The sequence below is a fragment of the Xylocopa sonorina genome, chromosome 4 (assembly GCF_050948175.1).
Source record: "Xylocopa sonorina isolate GNS202 chromosome 4, iyXylSono1_principal, whole genome shotgun sequence".
Taxonomy (NCBI): Eukaryota; Metazoa; Arthropoda; class Insecta; order Hymenoptera; family Apidae; genus Xylocopa; species Xylocopa sonorina.
Window position 1 is genome coordinate 14351469 of NC_135196.1, and position 22843 is coordinate 14374311.

The window sequence follows — 22843 nt, forward strand, 5'->3', positions numbered from 1 at the left end:
GTTTAGTGTTCTATATACAAAAACAAAAACGAAAAAAAAACATGGAAAATTACGACCATCGTTTTGAGACAGTCAAAACAACGTCAAGGATCGTTTGCATCCCTAAATCGTAGATATCTGTAAATAAGTTGACGAATTATTTGAAACAAAAATTATAACGAACTTTATTAAATAAAAAAATACAAGATTTTAATGGAATTCGGGGCCAGAGTTATATATATATATATATATGAAAAAAATGTACACACATACACACTATACACGTACGATACACACACGCACGCACACACGGACACTTGCGAATATAAATTTATATATAAATAAATCTATATATATATATATATATTTTTTACTACTGAAGAGAAATTTATATTCGAAATTTCTACGTTCGTTGTCGATGCGATTGTGGAATTCACATTCCTCGCCAACGGACCCTAAACTTTAAAAGAAAAAAAAAAAAAGAAGGAAAAGTGGAATGCAACTAGGGACCGATGGCGCCGGTATGATTAGAAACTGGTCTTAAGATTGTATTTTTGCAAAAGACTCAAACATACAAACAGGTCAGAAAATATGAAAATGTTGTTATAAATGAATCATTGTATGTATACGTACGTGCGAGTGAGGGAGTGCATGTGAAAGTAAGAAAGGAAAAAATAAATAAAAGTTTGTGAAAATGGAAAGTGCATTAGCGAGCAAAAATTTATATATAACCGAAGGGGGAAAAAGTTGTATTTGGCTATTTGTATACTGTGATCTCCGTGAAGTTTTTATCGTAAAAAAAAAATACGAGTGCATAAAAAAACTTTCGTGTATATAATTTTTATGAGAGAACAATATATATTAATGATAAATATATTGAAATACACATATGCAAATTGTGTTCTTAAGGACAATCCGAATTTAGATTGTAATGAAAGTTTGGTATTGCTCTTGGCAAATAATTAAGTACATTTGACAGTTCAATGTATATGACTATCTACTACTTACAAGTACTATACATGTTACGTATACCTGGTGCATATAAAGGTAATTTTTTTATATACGTCCAAATGTAACACTCTGCAATCACTAAAACTGGAATAATTCTAAAAGAAGTATACAAGTTGTACTTGATTACATTCTTAATTCGGATTGTCACATATCTTTAGAAATATATCGTATACATGTGTATCACGCATGTACCTACATGTGTAGAAGTTTTAAAGAGCACCAACGTTGTCAAGAGTTCTTTTTTCTTTCCCAGCATTTAAAAGCTACTCCTCTCATTTACCAAGAAAAGTTATATTTCGTTTCTCTTTATAGATTCTGTATAAAATAAAACTTGTACAATTTTAGGAAAATACGAATCGTTTATTGTATAACTCATTGCAAATGCATAAGCAATGTGTAAATAGAGATTTATTTACTTATTAAGCTAACTTTGAGCATTATTTTATTATTCCTTTTCATTAGAAACGAAACATTGCAAGTCATGCATTGAAACCTTTTTGATCAATAAATATATGAATATATACTACCTATTATAAATATTTAAACACTGATTGATTTATAGTAACATATATGTATTATATGTTACTTATATATATATATTACTAGAGAAAGTATTTAAAATAAAAACACTTTCATTAAATAATATTATTTATACATTTTTCACGTTTTATTCAAGAAGATTGTACAAGACAGATAACTTAGACTTACTTTTATATTCTACACGGATTGGAAAAAGATTACATCGTCTGCTATTACAGCTGTACTTGGTTTTGTATTGCCCTCTTCGTCTTTAAACTCTCCGTAACTTATTTTTCCAGAAACTAACACTCTTTGACCTTTTTTCAAATAATTGGTAACAGTATCGCGTAAATTTGGCTTAAAAACGCATATTTTATGCCATTCTGTTCGTTGCATAAAATCTCCTGAAATTTTATCAATAATAATAGATAAGTCTACATATATCGAAAAGTAGATGTTTTACATTCATATTTTACATCCATTAAGATTACTTTTCAAAGATAAAAAACATGTAACTTTGGAAAACTGAAATATCTTGTAAACTATCTAAAAAGAGGAATGTTTGTTGGAATGCTCAACAAAGTTTAAACATCTCAAATGCTTTGTAAAATATTCAATAATTGGCTTATAAACTATGAATTTATTATGAATTACATACCATTCATATACTTGTAATTAGTGTGCGTAGCTAGAGAAAATATAACAAGAGGGTGATCTTTGTTGCCTCTCTTTTGAGGTTCCGCTCCTACTCTTCCTAATAGCGTTACTTGATTTATGGCTACAAACAAGTAATTTATACTAATATAATACTAGACTATTTACTAAAATAGTATGAAGTTGTGTTCATACTTTTTGTTTTACACAACACTTTTTACATTCAGAGTAGAAAATAACATAAAGAACTAGTAACTTAAATTGGATTCCTAACCTCTCGTACGAGAAGCTACAAACTGTAATATAAAGTGATTTACATTCGGATAAATATTAATACGTGGCTAAAAATAATCAAATGCTTTCACTTACTTTTTTCCATTCTCGTATTGTCGACACCAGTGCACATTTGCCCATTTTGAACTGTTCGGATATTTGGAACTACGCGTAAGATAACCTAAAAATAGTTGAATATTTTTAACTTATTACATCGACTTAACAGTACGTTATACTTTTATGCAATAATTTTCCAACTTACTGGCCGAAACATCTTAATTAAATAATATAAAATAATTGAATGAAAATTACTAAATGCAGTAGTTGAAGCAACAATGTTACATTCCCCAATGAGCCGCTTGTATATTATTACCCATGCATAGAGGCATACGGTGTGACTCCTTAAGCCGTGTTTTCAATGAAACTATGATCAGAAAGCTTTGTGTCGCTAATACGTTACTCCATATATTAATAATAATATAATTTTATTCAACGTTATGATACTAATAGAAACAGAAAACATGTCTTTACATTACTTATTAGTATAAAGGAAGGAACATTGTTCGAGAGTTTAATCAAATTATAGAGTTCAATTTTAAAACAATATTTACATTCAAATTTAGGGAGAATATTATTTTAGTGCAGCTTCTGTAAATATCATACACACTTTTGTTTCTTAATTAGCTTATAAATTCGGTTATAAAGAAATTGAACCAAGTGGTGAATCTTGCCATTTGAATTCTTCTTGGTAAGTAACGTAAGTGACCCAGTAACATACATTAAGTAAACCGAAAGAAGCTGGAAATACTATACGCGCCACTTTATCAATGTACGAAACGCTATTTATGTGCCTTGCAATTTTTTCACCGTGTTTCCTACAATTTCCAGCTGCTTCTCTTTGTCTACGTCTCCTGCGAATAGGATAACAAAAGTAAACGCATATTTATTAGTTGATGTATTAGAGAGAAACCAATTTGACCGCTATTAAATTTTTACAGGTACGAAGCAGAGAGTGGGGTAGAAATGTTATACCTGAACGCTTCATCACCAGCGAGGCAATAAAGAAATTGCCGCCATTTTGGTATCCACACTTCGGTTTGAGTTTGTCTTTCCATTGTCGACGGTTTTGAAGTAACTGAAACCGTCATCGATCCTCTTCCATAAGAAACCGATTCCTAAATGAGATATCTTGCTTGAAAATCTATATTTATAGTTACATATACACTTTTTCTTTTAATGACGACAACAATAACGAATGAATCAATTTTTAGATAGTTTTCTAGTTTTCTAGATATGAATTCGTATTATGTTTACGTTGACACCATAAACATCACATATAAGAGAACTTCTTCTGCGATGTACATCTATTATTGTTTCTGGATGCATTGTCTGAGGACTGCACGATACAATGCTGCAATAACCATCTTGATAATCAGTTTCACTTTCGTCCCCAAATTCCTCTTCGTCCAAAGGTATTTCTCCGCTCCCGACCTAATATAAACGTAGAGGTATAATAAATTAAGAAATCGTTACATTTCCAGTCCCATACGATCTGACTGTTGCAGATACCTTTGTGAAGTAATGAACACCGGCGAATTCCAAGAGAGTAGCGATACAGTATCCGAAACTCATTAGCAAGAACCAATCAAGGGCAGTGGCGTAACTGACTTTTGGTAAGTCAGTTCTGGAATCGAGGCTGATGGTCGACAATGTTAAAACCGTTGTAATACCTATAATAATAGTTTATAAAAATCTTGTATAGTTTTATATTTGGAAATATCGATTTACCTAGACCAACTCGATCGCTGGTCGCCTCCCGATGAATCCAAAAGGATACCCAACTTAGTACTACTATAAGAACGCAGGGCACGTAAACCTGACGAATTTATAAAAACGATGATATCTCGTTAGTGTTACGCGTTCGTCTAATAACTTACTTGAATGATAAAATAACCGGTGTTCCGTTGTAGGTTGAAGGAAACTTGAAGAACCGAGAATTCGCCTTCCCGCCGAACAAAAGTTAAATTTCTGTACGGTGAACCCATTAAATCGAATTGGGAGAGAGCCATCCCAGGGACAAAATCGACGGAAGAACCCTCTTGCCATTCATAGACTAGTTGACCAGATGTGTATGCATCTGAAAAAAAGAAGATATGAAAAAGGGAGAATTAAAAGTTGAGATAATATTCGCAATTTATTGATAAATTGGTGTATGTAATTTTTAAAACTTTCTCGACAGTATTTACAGCTTCCAAGAATTAACGGGCAGGACTGTCGATCCATGGGAAAGTTTCTAAGCTCCATTGGACATTTCGCTTTGATGGTGAGTCTGTCATAAATATTTACGTGGTTTTTATATAAAACTTTAAATTTCACTACTGGCAAAAAAAAATAAAATCTAAATCTCGTAGTGACCTCATGGAATAAAGGATATCTCCATCTTGTGATATTCTCAATAATTTATTTGGCACTGTGATAGTATGCACGTAACTCTGTTTCCCATTATAAAAGTATGTGTCCGGCCTCCAGATTCTCTCCAACATTTTGATACTTAAACTGAGCGATTTTATTGGGCCCAGAAAACTTAAACGAGAATCCCGCCAAGACTGCCGAAAGTAACAATCCATCGAGTAATCCTGCAAGAAAGAGGTAAAAATCACTTAACTATTTCATTATCCTATCATAAACTTACCATATCGAGTTCTGATACGGGACCCATGCTTCTTATTAAAATATTGGTTTTAACCACTGTTGGCGTTCCTAATAAGAAATATTCCTTAGTCAATATAACTCGGTACGAAGTCGTTGCATACAATTGTACACGCGCGAGCAGTGATTCTAGCTATATTGGTTAGACCAAGGGAATCCTGCGGCAGTAGAATAATAAATGGTAGTGGCGACGTTAAGTGAGTAGGCAAAGTCGTTTCAATTTGGACCGTCGTGGAACAGACAAAGCTATTTGAAATTGAAACCTGCCACGCAACAGATAGATCTACTTCCAATAGAATACCTATGCGTGGATACATCCACTTCGAATTAAATGGCTGCGCAGTAGATTAAGTGATCCGCAATGGATGGCTGCGTAGTAGATACAGCCAGTTAAGCAGCCACGCAAGGCGTTTATATGTCAGACCAGTATGATTAGAATAACTGCTTATATTTAGGCTTTTTCGCGATAAATAGAAAAATGTATAATAAAAAGCAACAACCGAAAAGATGTCTGTACAAAAAATGGAAAAGAATGGTGGTTTTTCGGTATTCCTGCGGGCAGAAAACAAAGGAAAATCATAGAAAAAGACCGCGCGATAGGGATAAAAGCAATTTTGAGGGGATACTTCCCTTTGGTTGGCTACCGTCCAACTATCCGCGCGCGTTTCACTCGTATTGGATCGACTCCTAGTTTTCCTTTTTCGTTCGAACACTTGTCAAAGGTTGTTACATACACAATGTTCTAATTTTTCTTTTATAAGTATATTGCAATCGATATGCATTTGTGTTTCTTTAAATTAGTTAATTGGGGTTGAAAACTATAATTAGAAATATGTTTTCATTTTTGAAAATTTTTCTAATCCTCTGAACGCTTCATTATTCACCGTAAATTAATCCAATAAGTTCAGAGCGACCCGATGAAGCGTAAATGAAACTTTAGGAACGAAAATTTACTTTGACGAGTAGAAAGGAAATGTAGTACAAAATAATTTGAACTAAAGTAATGGTTATTCGAAATAAGCTTTACGAGATAATTATTTGATTCTTACCTTTCCCGTGAGTAGGTAATTGATTGTTCTCGTAATTCATTAAAAGATTCTCAAGAACCATTGTAATATTTCGAGAAACTATATCGTTAATAGTTCCTCTGGACAATGTAGATTTCGAAGAATTCCTCGAAGGTGGTGAGGTAATATCAAGAGCGTAATTCCGATTTTCGCACGTTGACATTAACAGAAAGACTATCAACCTGTAAAATATTCTTTAACTAACGTCAAAACGAATAATTTGTGTTTCAATCCGATAATTAGTTTTTTCTTCTCCTTTCTTTTCTTTTTCAGTGCGATAATGAGACTCAGTTAAATACCTCGAGGTATAAACGCGAGTAATTTAGGAAATATTAATATTTATTCTTTTGGGGTAATGATATTGACTATAACTATGACAATTACTGCGACAATAATAATAATTATTATAATAGTGATATGTCTCGCAGGTAGGAAAATTCATTGCTGATAATGAAGACACGCAAAAGAAGAAAAGCCAAGCAAAATGAGCGACTAAGGATTGCCAAGGCATCTCTGAGTCCATTGCAACATTGAAAACGATGGGTATGCCCAGTCTCTGTACTAAAAACTATTCAATTATTTTTAAAAAGCTTTGTTTCGAACACGGGAGAATTTCCATGTAGTATTTCTTATGAAAATTAAACAATTTTGGTGCTAGAGAGGCAGATGAAAATAAAAAAGTGAAACGTGCTCTGTTAAGGGAAAAGAATGGCAGGCGCCAGGCAAACCAGTGTCAAAGATGAGGAAGCAACGAGGGAGCAAAAGGGGGAAGAAGTAGCGGTAGAAAAGTGCTCTCCTTAGCCGCGGATTCAGCAACTTGCGACGAGGATGCCCCTCGTTCTTTCGAGTGAACATTCTCTCTCGTTACATCAGAATCGCCGTTTAAGTTCTTCCGTTGCCCTTTTCGTGAAAAGAGCAATTGGAAACAACATTTTTCGTCAAATATTTTACACTTTTCAATAATATTTCCACGTACAAATAGATGGAATATTTTCAATTGCAATTTCTGAAGTTCTGAGAAATCTTAGCTATTATCGTAAACGTAAAGTTATTTGTATAACATGAGCACAGACGTAAACGCGTCGAGTATTGTATGCAAAAATACGTTCAAAAGCTATTGTATAATAATCATTGTGGTTTCTCTATGATAAAAGGGTGATTATCGACGAAATGATACGAGTTGTCGAAAAGCTGGTAAATAATTACTTTTTCTTCATTTACTGAAGGTGCACGTTTTTTATTTGGAACTCGAGCCACTTTAATTTCAGCTTTTTCATTAACGGTCTCCATCAATATTGCCGTATTTACAAGTCTAGCTAAATAATCGGTGCGGACTGTCGATCTTTGGCACAGCTTTCGTTACCATTAACATAATTTATTTCACCAGCTAATTTCACATTTAATATACAGAATCGTATAATTAAAGTACCAAACAAAAAAGTATTCACGTCGCTTTAAAAGCAATTCTCGGAATAGCGTATATATTATTTATAAAATATGAAATGCACAATACGTCCGTTAGTAAAAACGAAAAAGGAAAATAATAGTACTTACTTTAACATATCGTTGCACCTCTTCGTGTCACTTAAAATTTTGATCGAAAACTTAAATAAGCTCGAACTGAATGCTAGCACTGACGAGGAAGATCTACACGCGGTTCACCTGACAGATCCTCGTGGATCTCCCCCTCTGAAAAACGAAACATTCTCACGCGCAAGCTCCAACAATCCTATCTTCTGCGACGAACAACGAAATCTTTTCTCGTTTATTCATTTCTACTTTACACCCTCGTACCGTACAGTTAATGACGAAGTAAGAAATATTATCGCGATGAAATTGAAAGGCGGCTCTATTACTCAGTTTTTATTAGACGGAAACATCGAACGAAAGAAAATTACTTAACGAAGTGAAAACTTGAAATTTCCAGTATAAAATGTTGCACCAAGAGACACAGAAAGGAACCAGCTATGGAGGAACCACAGACAAGAATTGGTGCATACAATATTCGATTGAACGTTAAATTCTATGAGAGCACATTTTTTCAGTTGACCCGATATAATTAATTTACGAAACTTTGAGCTAGCACTGTGCAATACAATGACATCAAACGTGAAAGAAACAAAAGTAAAAATTGCTCTTTGATAGAATGAAATTACCAAACCACCGATTTAAAATGGAACATCTTCAGAGTGTTCCATACGTGTCAAAAGGAATATTATTTCACGTATGTATGTGTCAGAGCGCATATATGACATTGTAATATCTATAATGATCTATACCTTGCATCAAAAGCAATTAACAACTCTTTATCGTTACGACAATACCATTGTCAATATCATCAACAATGATATGTGTCGATCCTTTTGACATTACCATCGAAATCAACCCCGATCCAAGTTGATGCATGGAGCAGGAATGTTAACACTAGCTCTATCTTTTCCAGTGATCTCTAGAATACATGTTCCTAAATGAAGATCGATGGAAGGTGGGATATCATAAGGTTAACGGCCGTCGTCGATGTCGGCGTGCATCTTGCGGATGCATCCAAGGGGTGGGCTCTGGTCCTCTCCCAACATCGAAACCCCCGAGTGGAAGAGATAGTCGTAGATGGAAGCGACACGGGAAACTCTCTGTGTCAGTAGGTCGCGGTGAAACGGGGCTGCACATGCGTGGCTCGTTTTGCAACCAGCCTCCATACAGCCTCCGGGAGTCGAGGAATGCCAAGTATCCCGGAGATACAGGGGCTAGGCCTGTTATCGGCGTCGAGACAGAAGCGAAAGATAAATAGGTGAGAGAGAACAGGATCGTACTCTGGCAAGTGGAAGTGTGAAATACGGATACGAGCTGAGATGATCGGGATTGGGGGTGGGAAGGTACTGGGTAAGGTAGAAACGTATGAAAAGGAGGGTGTGCGGTTCGTATCGATTCAGAATTCGACGAAGTAAGGAACAGGTGAACAGACAGGAGTATGCAGATGGGCGAAGAAAGATTGTCCAAGAGTAACGGACGACAGCCGAGGAATAGGATGGACTGGGTGGATAAACTGGAAGGGAGGAAGGTCAGACAAAAGGCAACGAAAAGTGAGTCTTCTGAGAGTGAGAGGAACGATCGTGGAAAGGTTGAATAGGAAGACAGTGAAAGTGTAAGAGAGGAGGGTTGATAAGGCCAGGGTGATAAGAAGGACGGACGGTATCGCGACGAAGAGACGAAAAGGAGGTTAGTAGAGGGTGATATAGGAAGAGAGGCGCTGGATGGTGGGAGTGAAGAACTTGGGGGATGAGTGAGCGGTGAAGGTGAGTGGCGCGCAGCATCCGAGGCGTCGGGAGATATCCTCAACAACAGCGACGACGTTGGACAGTGCTCGTGAACGAACCTGTCCCGCTCGGTGGTGAAAACGAAATAGTGTGCCCTTAAAAGGGCAGCTGGTCCGGGAAGTGTGAAAGGCGTTTACTTTTCGTGGCAAGTTCTCTGCTTGACAATGTCTACGAATCCTGTTGGCGGCATCTTCGACGACGTTTTAACAGCTAAATGCAACGAGTACACCATCATTTGATATTATACTCCAAAGAATGGTTCTTTCTTTATATTTTAGATCACTTTTCATTGGGGATAAAACAAAAAACGTCTCAGAAATTGATAAATAATCGTGCAATTCCCGTATAGTAGTAGCAATCGAATTGCAGGTAGTTTGTCGAGTATCGATGGAACGTTGGACCAGACCAATTACCAACGTACAATAAGGGTCAAGGACGGGAATTAGGTCGATTCTTGTTTCAGTTTCTGGCAGCTCGATGTCGAGGTGCAAAAACCTATCGAGATGACGTCCTCTTCTATCTGCTGACGTAATTTCAAGGGATGCATCGCAGAATGTGGCTGCAGCAGATCTGTCTCCTGTTGCAGATGATTCACCTAGTCGCTCGGTAAGAACTCATTCGATTCAAATTAAAACGAATTAGGCGGAATCTGATGTTTATCATACGATAACTATTGGTTGTATTCCAGGGCCAGTCTTGAGAATACAGTGGTGGCGGATAGATTGGAGAATGTAACGCAAACTATATCACGAATCCTTGATGGTTACGATATTCGATTGAGGCCAAATTTCGGCGGTAAATATATCATCAATTTTTACATCAACGGTAAAAGTATCTTGAACAGGAAGTTGCTGATTAATTTTAGAAGGCATTTAAAAAAAAAGCGGTACCAAGATTAATCAGAGCCAAAAAAATTGATTGACCTAACAACGAATCGTTTACAGGCCACTGATCGCATCGGAATTTTAATTAATCCGCTTAGTGGTGGTAAGCGATGTCCTTAATCTTGGTCGATTAATCGATTCTATTTCCGTTTAACAGGGGAACCCCTATTGGTTGGTATGGATCTTACAATAGCGAGTTTCGATGCAATCTCGGAAGTAAACATGGTAAAATTATACCCCTTTAATTTCTTTTATCTAGCCAAACATTTTTTGCACGTTCGATTAAAAAATTCACCTTGTCGCAGGATTACACGATAACGATGTATTTAAATCAATACTGGAAAGACGAGAGGCTTGCATTTTCCCAAGAAGAAGAGGTTCTCACCCTTAGCGGAGATTTCGCGGAGAAGATTTGGGTTCCTGATACGTTCTTCGCCAACGATAAAAATAGGTAGACGACGTGTGTCCGTTACCACGGAATGGCGGTGACCGTGTGAAAGTAGATAGAATCAGATTAAAGATGGAGAAATGATGATTTGTCGATTTTTTCACAGCTTCTTACACGACGTGACCGAGCGTAATAAACTCGTTCGGTTGTCCGGGGACGGATCAGTCACTTATGGCATGAGATTCACGACGACCCTGGCTTGCATGATGGATCTGCACTACTATCCGCTCGATTCGCAGAACTGCACCGTAGAGATTGAGAGCTGTACGATCGATATTAGTACAGATCTAATATACCTCTCGTAGCGTATCGTTTTCCTATAACGTACAAGTGTATCAATTCTCATGCTTAACCATTTCCCAGTATACCTACGTATTGATCGTCTATCAGAGCAATAGATAGAGCGGTAGATGGAATTTTAGTTTACGTTTAAATGTACAGTTTTCATTTCTACTACATAGAGGGACTGTTTTTTGTTAGATGGGTACACGGTGTTGGACGTTGTAATGTATTGGAAGGAGACTCCAGTCCGCGGTGTCGAAGAGGCGGAACTGCCACAGTTCACGATAATCGGTTACGAAACGAATGACCGTAAAGAGAGGCTGGCCACCGGCATATACCAGAGATTATCGTTGAGCTTCAAACTTCAAAGGAACATCGGATACTTTGTGTTCCAAACTTACCTGCCTAGCATCCTCATCGTGATGCTGAGCTGGGTCAGTTTCTGGATTAATCACGAGGCGACCAGTGCTAGAGTGGCCCTCGGTAAACAACGATTACATTATTATCTACACGCTACATTATTATCCACTCCTCAATTGAAAAATCGTCAAATCTCTATCTCTGTTTTAGGTATAACGACGGTCCTGACGATGACCACTATTTCAACGGGTGTGCGTAGCTCTCTGCCGCGTATCAGCTACGTGAAGGCTATCGACATTTACTTGGTGATGTGTTTCGTTTTCGTGTTCGCCGCTCTGCTAGAATACGCGGCGGTCAATTACACTTATTGGGGCGCCAGAGCCAAAAAGAAGACGAAGAAGAAAGACACGGATGACAAACGAGTGATTTCCTCGAAATCAGGTAAAGCTTTATCGTATTTGAAGTTCTCGCGCACAAGATGAGACCCTCTGAGGGAGAAATAATCGTGCAGGGAGCAAAGCGAGCTCTCCTTTCCCGGGTTCAACGGAGGCGGATATAATAGAGCTTCAAGATCTGAGGATGTCGCCTCTGCCCAGCATAAGGAACAGGTCGGGACTGGTTAGTAGCAGCTCGACGCCCGGTACTGGAAGAGAACACGATCCGGCCAAGTTCCCCCCTAGCTTTCGAATTTCTAGAGTCGCGGCCTACAATACGTACGGTCGGCATCCTGGCCTTAGGTACAGGGGCCCTAAGCCGCACAAACCCAAGGTAAAAACCTCTCGATAGTCACGCCATAAAATAAAGAGAACATTAACTTCTGAAGGTACTGTACTTTTTACACAATCTCGATACTAGCAAGATGAATGCGATACGTATAGATTTCAGTCTGTGCGGAATCTGCAACGTCTCAATCTATCAGAAGAATATAATAAAAAACGTGCAATGATTGCAGGTACTGCATGCGATACGGCGAGGGGCGTCCGTATTGCGAGTATCCATGCCGAAGATTAAGGATGTAAATATTATCGACAAATACTCCCGAATTATATTTCCGGTCAGTTTTATGCTATTCAATGCCATCTACTGGGTATTCTATTTCCTTTGAGCATAATTAACAGCATTCTTTCGTCATCTGCCGTGCGACGAGGGAGAAATTAAAAAAATACACACAAAAAAGAAGGACCAATATTGATGGGAATTGACAGATTTCAATTAAACCGGAATCTTCGTTCTCAGTCGAAGGGAGCAGGTATCGAAAGTACTGAATCGAAAGCTGCCAATGTTTATCGATGAGAAAATATTTTCAGAACGCGTCGATGGTATTCTCGAGGTCTAATTATATTTTAGGGAATACGTTCCTAATCGATAGCTCACCGATTCGAGTAGATAGTGGTGTCGCGCAGAAATGTGGATCATTCGAGGCTTCTTAAAACGACATCAAACGCATACAAACATTAACTGTTTGATACGCATCGAGCTAAATCATTGAAAATGTTTCTTATTCAAATTTTTTACACGCCGTTAGATGTCGGATCGTTTGAACTTAATTAATACTACGATGAAAGGTGTCCGTCTTTCGCAACTGACGATAAAAAAGACTTCATGGGTATTCGTAAAGTTGTCGAAGATGAAGGATACGAAACGCCGTACGAAATATGTAGAAACATGTATCATAAAATAATATGGTAGTTTTCTCAATAAAAAACCTCTAATTAAGACTATCATAGGCTAAACGATACTGTTATATTTCAGTATGGATCATTCGTTTCTGGCATTTTTACTTTCGATACGGTACACGTGTTGTGTTTCGTTCCGTGTGTGATAAGGACTATCTCAATCATTCGGTCATGCACCAAAACACCATGTAACAGTATCATTAACATCAATTCACAAAATTGTTGAGACAGTCTGTACAAATGCATGATGCAAAAAGCTATCGGAGTAACTGGTCTGAATTCATATCGAAGTAGCATCTCTCCTTAAGTGTCATCACTTTTTACATTACATCGTAAACTAATGCGCAAATTTTTTAATGCGCGTATATGTACTTATTCTCTGGTCAATCTGTTTTGTTAGAAACGTCGTTTCGAGATAAACTCACGGAAAAAATTGAACAGAGAATACATGCAAGTAGTTATATTACATACATACGTACATACACGTTACGTATACGCGTACGCGTAGTCTTGTTATGTAAATAAATGATTGTCAACTGTTCGTTTAGATTAGACGATAACCATGGACTTACCTCTTAAAAATGTGCACACGAGACATGCTTTTTCCCTTCGTTACGAAATAAATACCACTGATCTACAAACAATTGCTTCAATGGCAGTTATAAAAATCGATACAATAAATTGTCGCACATCGTACAGTGGGCTCGTTTCATTGTCTTTGATAAATAAAAATTAATTCGGTACGTACAGGGCAGTAATATTTTTCAATCTAGAAAGAAACAAATGTGGAGAGAGAGAAAGGGATAAAGAGAACTAAGTAAAAGAGTATTTTCGGTATGACTAAAATAAAATTAATTTTAACGGCAGAAATAGTGAGGAAAAAAATCCAAAGAGTGCGAATACGCGTAAGCGAGAAAGCAAAAGACGATCTTTCTCCGAGGAATATTTTTTTGAAATACCTAAAATGCCATCCCCCGTACAAATAACGGCGTCATAACGTTCATTACTTTAATATAAAACAAGTATCTGTAACTTGAAAGCGATTAAATTTAGCAAATTGAACAACTGTGCTCTATCTGTACTTATTTGCTTCGCACGTCTGAAGAACTTCACCGTTTATGCAATTTTATTTCGCCCTTCTATACATAAATCGCACGTTTACATTAAAAGGATGGCGGTTTTTAAACACTAATACGGGCTTCCCAGGCGAGCGTCACGCGACGAGCAACAGAAAATGCAAAACGCAAATAAAAACGCGTGTAATCAGTCTGGTCGTCGAACGTGCACACGATCCACGTTCATACGAGAAAATACGTGTTACATTGCCGCGTTGCATTGCACTCGTCTACGGGAATACCCTAAAAAAAATAAATAATTGAACAAGCCAAGTCGACCGTTGCTCGAGTTTGTTCGAGCTGCGAGACTTCGAGCGAGGACTTCTTTCTTCTCCTTCTTATACGTATACGCATACGTACGCATCCACTTAAATGACAAGAAAATATTATATAAAAAGATATGGTTATTAAATTATTAAAAAAATAATACAAATTTTTTTAATATCAATAATGATTCGAATAATGATTTTCTATGTACAGTCTCTTGGATTCTGGCAGCCCGTGTTATATCAGTGTCGTACGAGATGCCAGAATCTAAGAGATTGTCTACCCCTCACGACGTTTCTCATTTTACCCGCGCACCGCGTTGAATATGATCATAAATACAAATATAAATAGAAAATAGTCGTCGATTTGAATTTTAGTTCGATTTTCATACTAAACAAATGCCTTCTGTCACACACATATTTCTTCACACAGACGCTCTTAGGAATCGCTGATATTCTTTGTTTGATTTAAAATCGTCTCGATGTTCCGATGGATTTTAGCAACTTGCAGTTTCTTCCCTTTCGAAGGTTCCCCGTCTTCTATGTAAACATTACCACTGACATCCGGCCAATCGATCATCACAGAAGTCTCCCTCTTTCGATCTGCCACAATGAAATAGTATTGGAATTGGAATAAGATCATTTGGCAATTAAGCAGACCGCTCAATTAATAGAGCTTAGCTTACCTAAAAATTTCTCAAGATATTGGCACCTTGTTTCTGGATCACCCGGGTTCATGGGTGCTCCGGCAATCAGCTCGGCTAGTTCCGCTTTGACCATTAAATTTAATCGAGCCGAGATTTCTTCTAGATCTACTGCAAACGTTGAACAATCTTTACTTCACTTGCTACCAAATAATAACGTTGCTATTAAGAATATTTTACGTTGATTACAAATACTCGTTGTAGCTTCAGAAAATGAAGGCGCTATGGGAAAAAGAATATTTTAAAGATTCCAAAACGTATGTTAGGTATGCTTTGAAAAATTCTAGTAAAGATTATCTACGGACGGGCGTATAATGTTAAGAAATGGACGCTGATCATATTGGAATGGAAGAGAAAGTCTAGGGATAACCGGCAGCTCCATTTCCAGGTAAGAGTGTCGGCGGTTGTCGGGTCAGTTCTAACTTGTTCGACGCTATAGATCTCTATGCACGTGTATCGTAATATCCTGCAGCGTGCACATTTCCACCCACACGCGTATCCCTTCCTCTAAAAGACCACCACGACTGTAAATAATATTTTCAAACGAAATCCTTTCGCTCACTTGCACCTGAAATGCACCATTTAATTTAAAATGTTGACTCGTCACGGATTGAATAAGAAATGAAGTTCTACAAGACTCACAATTCTACAACAGCGTTACAATAAGCGATGTAACATAATTTGTATTGAATTTTTGGCGGGGCACACGCCACTGTAACGTACAATTTACATAACGCATCAACAGCTCTCTGCTGTGTGTTCTGCCAATGTATAGGAGAGAATAAGTGTGCCATATAATGCATAGTGATAAGAATGAATCATTTCATTCATACCTGTCTACGTGTCAGATTTCTTTCGGTGCAATTTTTGTCTTATTTGCATCGTTTGCATCGCATTTAGATGAGCAGCACACGCTGTGCACCATAACTCTTTCCGTCAACTGTCTATTAGGTGGAGAGAGACAGAAAGAGAGGGAGAGTCACAGAATCGAATTTTACTAAAGCAACGCCAATACTTTGGATAATCGAATACCATAAAATGGACAAACGTTACGTAATTTTATCAAGAAGAACAATACACTTGATCGTGTTAAAATGAGAAGAAGATAGGGGAGAGAAAGAGAGGCAACCGCAATTTTCGTCTAATTGACGTTTTAACGGAACGGGTTGAAACGATAGTATCGTCTACCTAAGAATGGAATGCAAGTTGAACGGCTATGGAATGCGGTTCTGGTTCTTCAAGGCCCCATGGGATGAATCTAACGATAGCGTCGCCCCGGTCTGAAGTCAGTGTGTTTGCCTCCTGTTACAGAAAAACCCGGCGTGCCAGGTCGTAGAACTATTCAGTTGGAAAATAAACGACTTGTCCATCGTCAGCTTGGTAATAAACATTTCTTCGATACGCGTACTACCCAAAATTCGAACATATAAGTTCTTTAAACGTATATAACTTTACCTTCCTGCAATAATATACAGTGCTTACTAAACAGTAATTTTACTTTTCGTATATATTCCATGTTTAAGTAATAACAAATCAATTCCCGTTGAATGGTTTCATGGTAGAGAGTAGGGTTGCACAGGCTACAGAAGTGTGGGACTCCTGCGCGCTATGGAGTGGGTGCCCTCGTCGCGTGCTCCCACCACGCGATATCATCGAGGGACAGAAATACTTCTAATTTTGTCTCTTGCAATAGTGGCGTCATATGGTGGAATTAAATTGGCCAGCGTGAAGGGACCAGAATTGAAATTCCTGATAATATGGAAACACAGATGAAACTATAAATGAAAGACGAAGGAAATTTCGAATCGATCAAACGTATCGATCCCATCGCTAAATACTAACTTTCCTCTTCAGGAAGCGTGGGTGGCAGCTAGATGGTGAAAAGGGGAACGAAGAGCGCGGCGGGGAAAAGAGGTGGTTCCGGCGTAGATGAGTTCTGCGTAACGCTCGTTATGCAAATACGGATAGTAACATCGTACAAACGTTCATTGTGGATCGTAACACCGTTCGAGCCCCGCACAGCTGTCGAAGAACGATCGATCTCGAACGCGCGTTCAACGCTAGCGTTTACGAGCATCGTAACGGCGATTTTCACACATTGACCGTTTACACTTTACAGTACTGGGCGGACCGTAAAGAATTTAAAGTAGTTGGGTCACGCGATTTCGTACGCGGAATATGTAATCCGAACGTTTCGAAAAACTTGAACGGCCTTCCGATTACCTCCTGTACCTTCGAACGGCTCTGTGGTGCGAGTCATTCTATAAAGGTTCGATCGAAGAGTTTAACCACCTAACCACCATACGTGAATAGCAGTAGAAATGGTACAGATACGAATCGAAGATTGAGAGGCTGGTGAAATAGACGGACAGACCATCTGACAATTTGTCTGTTAGAAAAGAAACTTCATCGTCGACTGAACTAGTGTTTGTTTTCTATGAACCGTGATCTAAATTAAATCAGTTTTCGTCCTTGCTTAGTGTTGTACAAAACAGGCACGCGTAATACACAGAGCAAGTTACTTATAGAATCGTGTTCACGAATAGAAGAATCTCACGTAGAACGATCATACCGATCGCGATTAAAACCAATCCCTCCTATTGAATTTAAATTGGCCGCTCCATATGCTCGAAAGGTTGGGCTCATGTTTTGCAAATTATGTACGATCACGGATGACATAAGTGTTGGTAAACGAGTACAAAGAGAACGCGGAACGAAGCATCACGAAAGAAACGAGAAGCATCGAACACACTGGGACGTCATATCCGGGCGTGATAGATCGAGCCAAGGTGAACAGAGGTCGTGAGCGGCCCTCTAATGAAGAAAATCTGCCTTGCATTTTAAAGGACTTCTTATATCCTCCTTCAAAGGGACGCGTATCGATCCTTTGGAAATACCAGAACGAGACATTCCACGGGCCCTATTTCACACCATTCCAATTTATCCGTACCACGTACGTTGTTCGCCTACCAAACGATTTCGATCTTCGTCGAAGCGTGTACCTGCACTACTGTACGCTATCGTTCGTAACGCGCAAGCCTGCTGTCGATATTTCGTATAATTAATTAATAGCGTTCGGTATCGTTCGTGAATTGGAGTTAGGAGGTGAGGTGGAACCTTGAAAAATTATAATCAACCAATCGATTATTCACCAGGCTCGAAGTTTTTCTTCATCCGACGCCACTGCCTCGTGTAGACCAAGGCCGAGCATCCTGCGACCAGAAAAAAGAGGATACAGGCACAAACGGCAAGGATCAGCGAGACGGTTTGCCAGTCCCATAGAATTCTCTCCTCCGAGATAGCGGCGTGTCTCGGACGTGGCCGGGCCAGTGTCTAGAAATTCATTTGCAGATATTTAAATACCAACACCGATACTCGATACCGGTACCAATTAATAACTTTGCATCGTTGAGAGTTTCGCGCGGTTCTTTCGAAGTATTCATTGAAACTATGGACTATGACTAACCAACAATGCTGTAGAACTGAACAAATTCTCCATTGTACCTGGTCCATCGTATTCGACTGGGCATCGTGCTCCTGCTCGTCGACAAAGTCCTTCGATTCCGGTCTAATCTGTTGCTGATCCAATTCTGGAAACCTCCACAACATCTTCGATGTGACCGCCTCGAGACTAGTTTGACCAGTCTCCGGCCGTTTCCTCGTCGAAAGGAAAGACCAATCGAGCTCGAGCGCCGAGAGTGGCCCGCAAATTGCATCCTTATAAATCAAGCAGGGACTCAGAGTGAATTCGGGAGCGCATCTAGTGCAAGGCCAACAGGCGGCGCGTTCCTCCGACCAAAATTCGGAACCCGGTTTACAAACCGGATATCGGGAAGCGGATGTCAGGCAGTCTGCCTTGCGGAGACCGACCAATACCAGCAGCACGGCCAACAGATATCCCCGATTGGGCTCCCGAGGCATCACCTGAAATCGTTTTCGCGCTCGTTAAACTTCTCTGCCTTCCTCTCCACCCTTCGATTCCTATCTACGCGCACGCCTCGAGAACTGACTTTGCCTGACGTATCTTTCGTTGACAAATTTTACCACCAAAACAGAAAAAAAGAGAAAAGAAAGTTAATCGTACGAGATGCCACTTATAATATCGATCGATGAATATTTCGAGAAATATTTTCCGAGCAATGGGAACGCAGAAGCAATAAATTCCCTTGGAACAATTCTTTGAAATAATCGAGCGTGTAAAGTAGCCGTTTAACCAGCAAAACCGGTCAGACCGTTTCCACTTCCGGCTCGTTTGCAATGTAATTACATCCGTAGTTGTATCGCGGCCGTATAGATAGTCTTGCGAGTGTGCGACGCACACTGTGCGTACATTAAGCTGCGCACGGCTTAGCCACAGTGTGTGGTTAACACGCAAAAGGAGCGCTCGTAGCCCGGATGCACGTTTTTTTCATGAATTGGACGACGATTCAATTTTTCGATATCCAATTTATAATCGAATCGTAGATAGTTAGTTGGGGAATCTGGCCAGCTGTTTGGAGCCGCGTCGCCTGAACGTTCCTCTTGTTGCTTCTTACAGTTTACAATCCCCTTCGCCTCTTAACTTCTGCCACATTGCAGATGAGAAACTGGAACGTCTTCTCTATTATTCAGAACTGCTTTCTAAGGCTAATTAAAGTCGTGAAAGAGTTGGAACACTTTTTAACATTTTTCGTCTGTATTCAGAAATGTTCGATATTTCTGAACGCAGACAAAACAGTCCCAGATAGTACTAAGAGCCGACGACCACCGTTTGGACCACTGATCGCGGCCATGAATGCAATGCGACCAAGCGTACCGTACGTGGATGGTCAACCCGATCGTTGCGTCGACCACTTTCAACGACAATGGACAACTCTCAGTGAAAATCAGTAACCATTCACACGTTCGTAACAAATCACTCAGTCGTGTTGTAACGAGGATCATGTTTTCCCATTAAAAAGTCCGAGGAATCTCATTCTGCTGCATTCGATCACCAGCAGTCGCCGCATCGATTCGATATTTTTTCCTAATACAGTTGGCGATGATTTCTTTTGTACGTAATAAACAAGACTTCTTTAACAGAGCTACGATAGTTGGAACCTAAAGTTAAAAAGGTTCAAGGGCGTTAATAAGATTTAGAAGATATCAAAGAACGTGCGATCGTAGAACCAATCAATTGTCGAATGAACGAAACGATTGGAAATAGAAAATTGTGCCACGCAAATAGAAAGCTTCTAAGCTATTTAAAATTTGATACGCGCACTTCTACCGATCGCACTTCTCGGTTGCGTAGTAAATACATAGGCAGTTCGCGTACAAAAATCATTTGCGTAGTGCGTGACACAAACAAACTACGATTACCATGGTAGAATCCAATGAAAACCAGCAAATGCACCGTTCTAGTATTCGGACAATTATCATCTCCAATTGTTCGTACGTATAATTCGCATTTTTAATTAGAATCGTGATTACAATAAAATGTAAAGCTTTCTGTTTCTCTTTTCTTCTTTTGTTGTTATTGTTGTTGTTCTCTCGATATAGTAAGTGATTCAATAGTTTCATTAGAAATTAATTTACATTCAATTGAATAAAATACTTCAAAACATTTTCAGTACACTATCGTCGATTAGTTGTCGATAATAAAATAGTAAGATACGAATTTGCTGAAAAAATATACATTCTGTAATTTGTTAAATAATCGGCTCTATTAACCGACGTGGAATCTATTAATTTACGATAGTACTCGAGTAACCAATATCTTAATAACTACCATTAACGTACACGTATTACATTACCATTCATAAAAGTCATTGACATTCCGTACGTTCACTGTGTCATTGAATATACATATAGAAGTCAACTGAAACCGTTTCATTATACTTTGGATCTTATCTCGGATATATATTTTACCTTGCATCTCTGTTAATGTTTACTATTGTTCTGTTCCAGAGAAAATTACAATCATCTCAGCGATATCGTGCCGTACTAATTCACTAGACGAAAATTAAACGATCCTTCATCGAACAACGATCAATATGAAATTTTTGTGACAAAAAATCGATGATCCAGAAGAAGTGCTACGAAATAGATAAGGTGTACACACTATGTCGAATTAAATAAGACCGTATAGAGAACAATCGAGGTACTCGTAATTAAAATAATACGCGCGATTATAGTGTATTTACATAAAGAATTATATGCGTATATAAATTTACGTACGCTGTCTTCGATATACGCAGACCTGTCATGACGCAATCCAATCGATGTATCCAAGATCGATCATCGTGAGAGGAACCAACAGAGTATCCGAAATTCACAAACAATCATCGATCTTTCCATTTGAACGGGAGTCGCGAATGATCGAGCAGAGGTAATTCTACGGATCGCAACCGGTTTTAAGTCGAGGAAGCTTTACGTGACTTTCTTTTTCGGCGCATTAGATATTACGGGTAGAATAGAATGGGTGATCTTTCAAACAAATTTTCGCTCGCCACGAACCAGACACTCACTCCTCGCCGACCATAACACGACTGACTAGACTGGTTATTCTAATTTCCGCCCACGATCCTCTCTTAGAGAGGGAGAAATTCATAAGAAAAAGGGAGATATTAAAAGGAAAGAGATACGGGAAGAGTCTTAGAGATGAAAGAAGATGAAAGAGGACAGAGGGAGCCACGCGGTGAAATAAAAAAAAAAGGTAGTGATGGCTTTAAACATTGCGACCCATTATTGGCGATAAATAATGTTTCTACGATTAAAAGAAATACAACGTTTCGTTAAAATCGCCTCGTGTCATTCGCGTTAATTCTCGTAGATATTAAAATGGTAATACTTAAAATGATTTTTTGTTGTTTCAGAGTTTCGTGAAATTATCGATACACGTTGACACGCAGTGTAAATTGTAACTCGAAAGAATTAGATAACTCGAAGGTATTATGGTTTTTATATTACACACATTTTCGAACATGATGCAAGTTAAAGAACTTGTTCAATATTTGAACATTATCAATGGAGGCTTTACTTTAAGTCATGTCTACATTTTTAACCAATTTAATAGACTCAGGATATTCTGATTAATTAATAATACAAGTATATATTATTGATTAAATAATTGTCGGTAATATTATTGATCGTGTACAAGTTTCTTAGCAAAGATAATGTTCGAAGTTATTACCGTCTACTACAGAAATTATAATATGTACAGACGTGAATATGAAATGGAAAACGAGTGATTTGGGACTGAGAAAAAGTGTCGAGTGTTTCTATTACAACATCAAGTATTAGTAGAAAAATTGTCTACGAATTAAAATTTATATTCATGGTGGTGCAGACAGTCTTTTGGATACTGGCGCCTCGTACGACGAACGTAAACATAGACCAACAGTCGTCCATTGAACAGTGACTCTATTTAGTGGCATCATTTCCAATTGGTTGGTGATAAGCCTCCGTATTATTTTTTTATCATTATCTCCATATTTCTTGGTACATGTTGAAATAAGCACATCGCGAATCCCAAATAAACGTTTCACGCTTGTTTACAGATATGTTCGCAACACGTGTTGGTACGAAGGAAACGTAGGTTGGTATCAGTAACGTTACAAGA

At 38.4% G+C, this 22843-nt stretch overlaps 4 protein-coding genes across 10 annotated transcripts; 1 reads left to right on the forward strand and 3 right to left on the reverse strand.

Annotated features, from left to right (window-relative positions):
• Window positions 1-1667: 1667 nt before the first annotated feature.
• Window positions 1668-2798, reverse strand: Mtssb (mitochondrial single stranded DNA-binding protein). The gene is made up of 4 exons (XM_076893836.1): window positions 2699-2798; window positions 2533-2617; window positions 2168-2287; window positions 1668-1913 (listed from the first exon to the last, which is right to left on the reverse strand). The coding sequence occupies exons 1-4, from the start codon at window positions 2708-2710 to the stop codon at window positions 1708-1710; spliced, it is 423 nt and encodes a 140-aa protein (XP_076749951.1). The 5' UTR covers window positions 2711-2798; the 3' UTR covers window positions 1668-1707.
• A 299-nt stretch (window positions 2799-3097) lies between these two features.
• Window positions 3098-7894, reverse strand: LOC143422763 (gamma-aminobutyric acid receptor subunit alpha-6). Of its 5 annotated transcripts, none has more exons than XM_076893665.1 (11): window positions 7767-7894; window positions 6195-6394; window positions 5129-5196; window positions 4852-5072; window positions 4683-4765; window positions 4374-4573; window positions 4225-4312; window positions 4006-4166; window positions 3751-3927; window positions 3469-3611; window positions 3098-3347 (listed from the first exon to the last, which is right to left on the reverse strand). In XM_076893665.1, the coding sequence occupies exons 1-11, from the start codon at window positions 7772-7774 to the stop codon at window positions 3134-3136; spliced, it is 1563 nt and encodes a 520-aa protein (XP_076749780.1). In that variant the 5' UTR covers window positions 7775-7894; the 3' UTR covers window positions 3098-3133. The 5 variants fall into 5 exon arrangements, with proteins under 5 accessions (XP_076749780.1, XP_076749781.1, XP_076749779.1 ...); XM_076893666.1 differs by having other exon boundaries at window positions 3799-3927; window positions 4674-4765; XM_076893664.1 differs by having other exon boundaries at window positions 4674-4765.
• Lcch3 (Ligand-gated chloride channel homolog 3) lies at window positions 4676-12973 on the forward strand. Of its 2 annotated transcripts, none has more exons than XM_076893670.1 (10): window positions 4676-4759; window positions 9990-10132; window positions 10215-10321; window positions 10568-10635; window positions 10716-10861; window positions 10965-11122; window positions 11339-11623; window positions 11711-11941; window positions 12012-12268; window positions 12453-12973. In XM_076893670.1, the coding sequence occupies exons 2-10, from the start codon at window positions 10068-10070 to the stop codon at window positions 12603-12605; spliced, it is 1470 nt and encodes a 489-aa protein (XP_076749785.1). In that variant the 5' UTR covers window positions 4676-4759; window positions 9990-10067; the 3' UTR covers window positions 12606-12973. The 2 variants fall into 2 exon arrangements, with proteins under 2 accessions (XP_076749785.1, XP_076749786.1); XM_076893671.1 differs by lacking the exon at window positions 4676-4759 and adding an exon at window positions 8805-9000.
• Window positions 12974-14715: 1742 nt separating this feature from the next.
• Wgn (Tumor necrosis factor receptor superfamily member wengen) lies at window positions 14716-21815 on the reverse strand. Of its 2 annotated transcripts, none has more exons than XM_076894164.1 (5): window positions 21460-21815; window positions 18766-19185; window positions 18414-18594; window positions 15244-15369; window positions 14716-15160 (listed from the first exon to the last, which is right to left on the reverse strand). In XM_076894164.1, exons 2-5 carry the CDS (start codon window positions 19180-19182, stop codon window positions 14997-14999), a joined length of 888 nt encoding a protein of 295 aa, XP_076750279.1. In that variant the 5' UTR covers window positions 19183-19185; window positions 21460-21815; the 3' UTR covers window positions 14716-14996. The 2 variants fall into 2 exon arrangements, with proteins under 2 accessions (XP_076750279.1, XP_076750278.1); XM_076894163.1 differs by having other exon boundaries at window positions 15244-15372; window positions 21460-21811.
• Between the last annotated feature and the right edge of the window lie 1028 nt (window positions 21816-22843).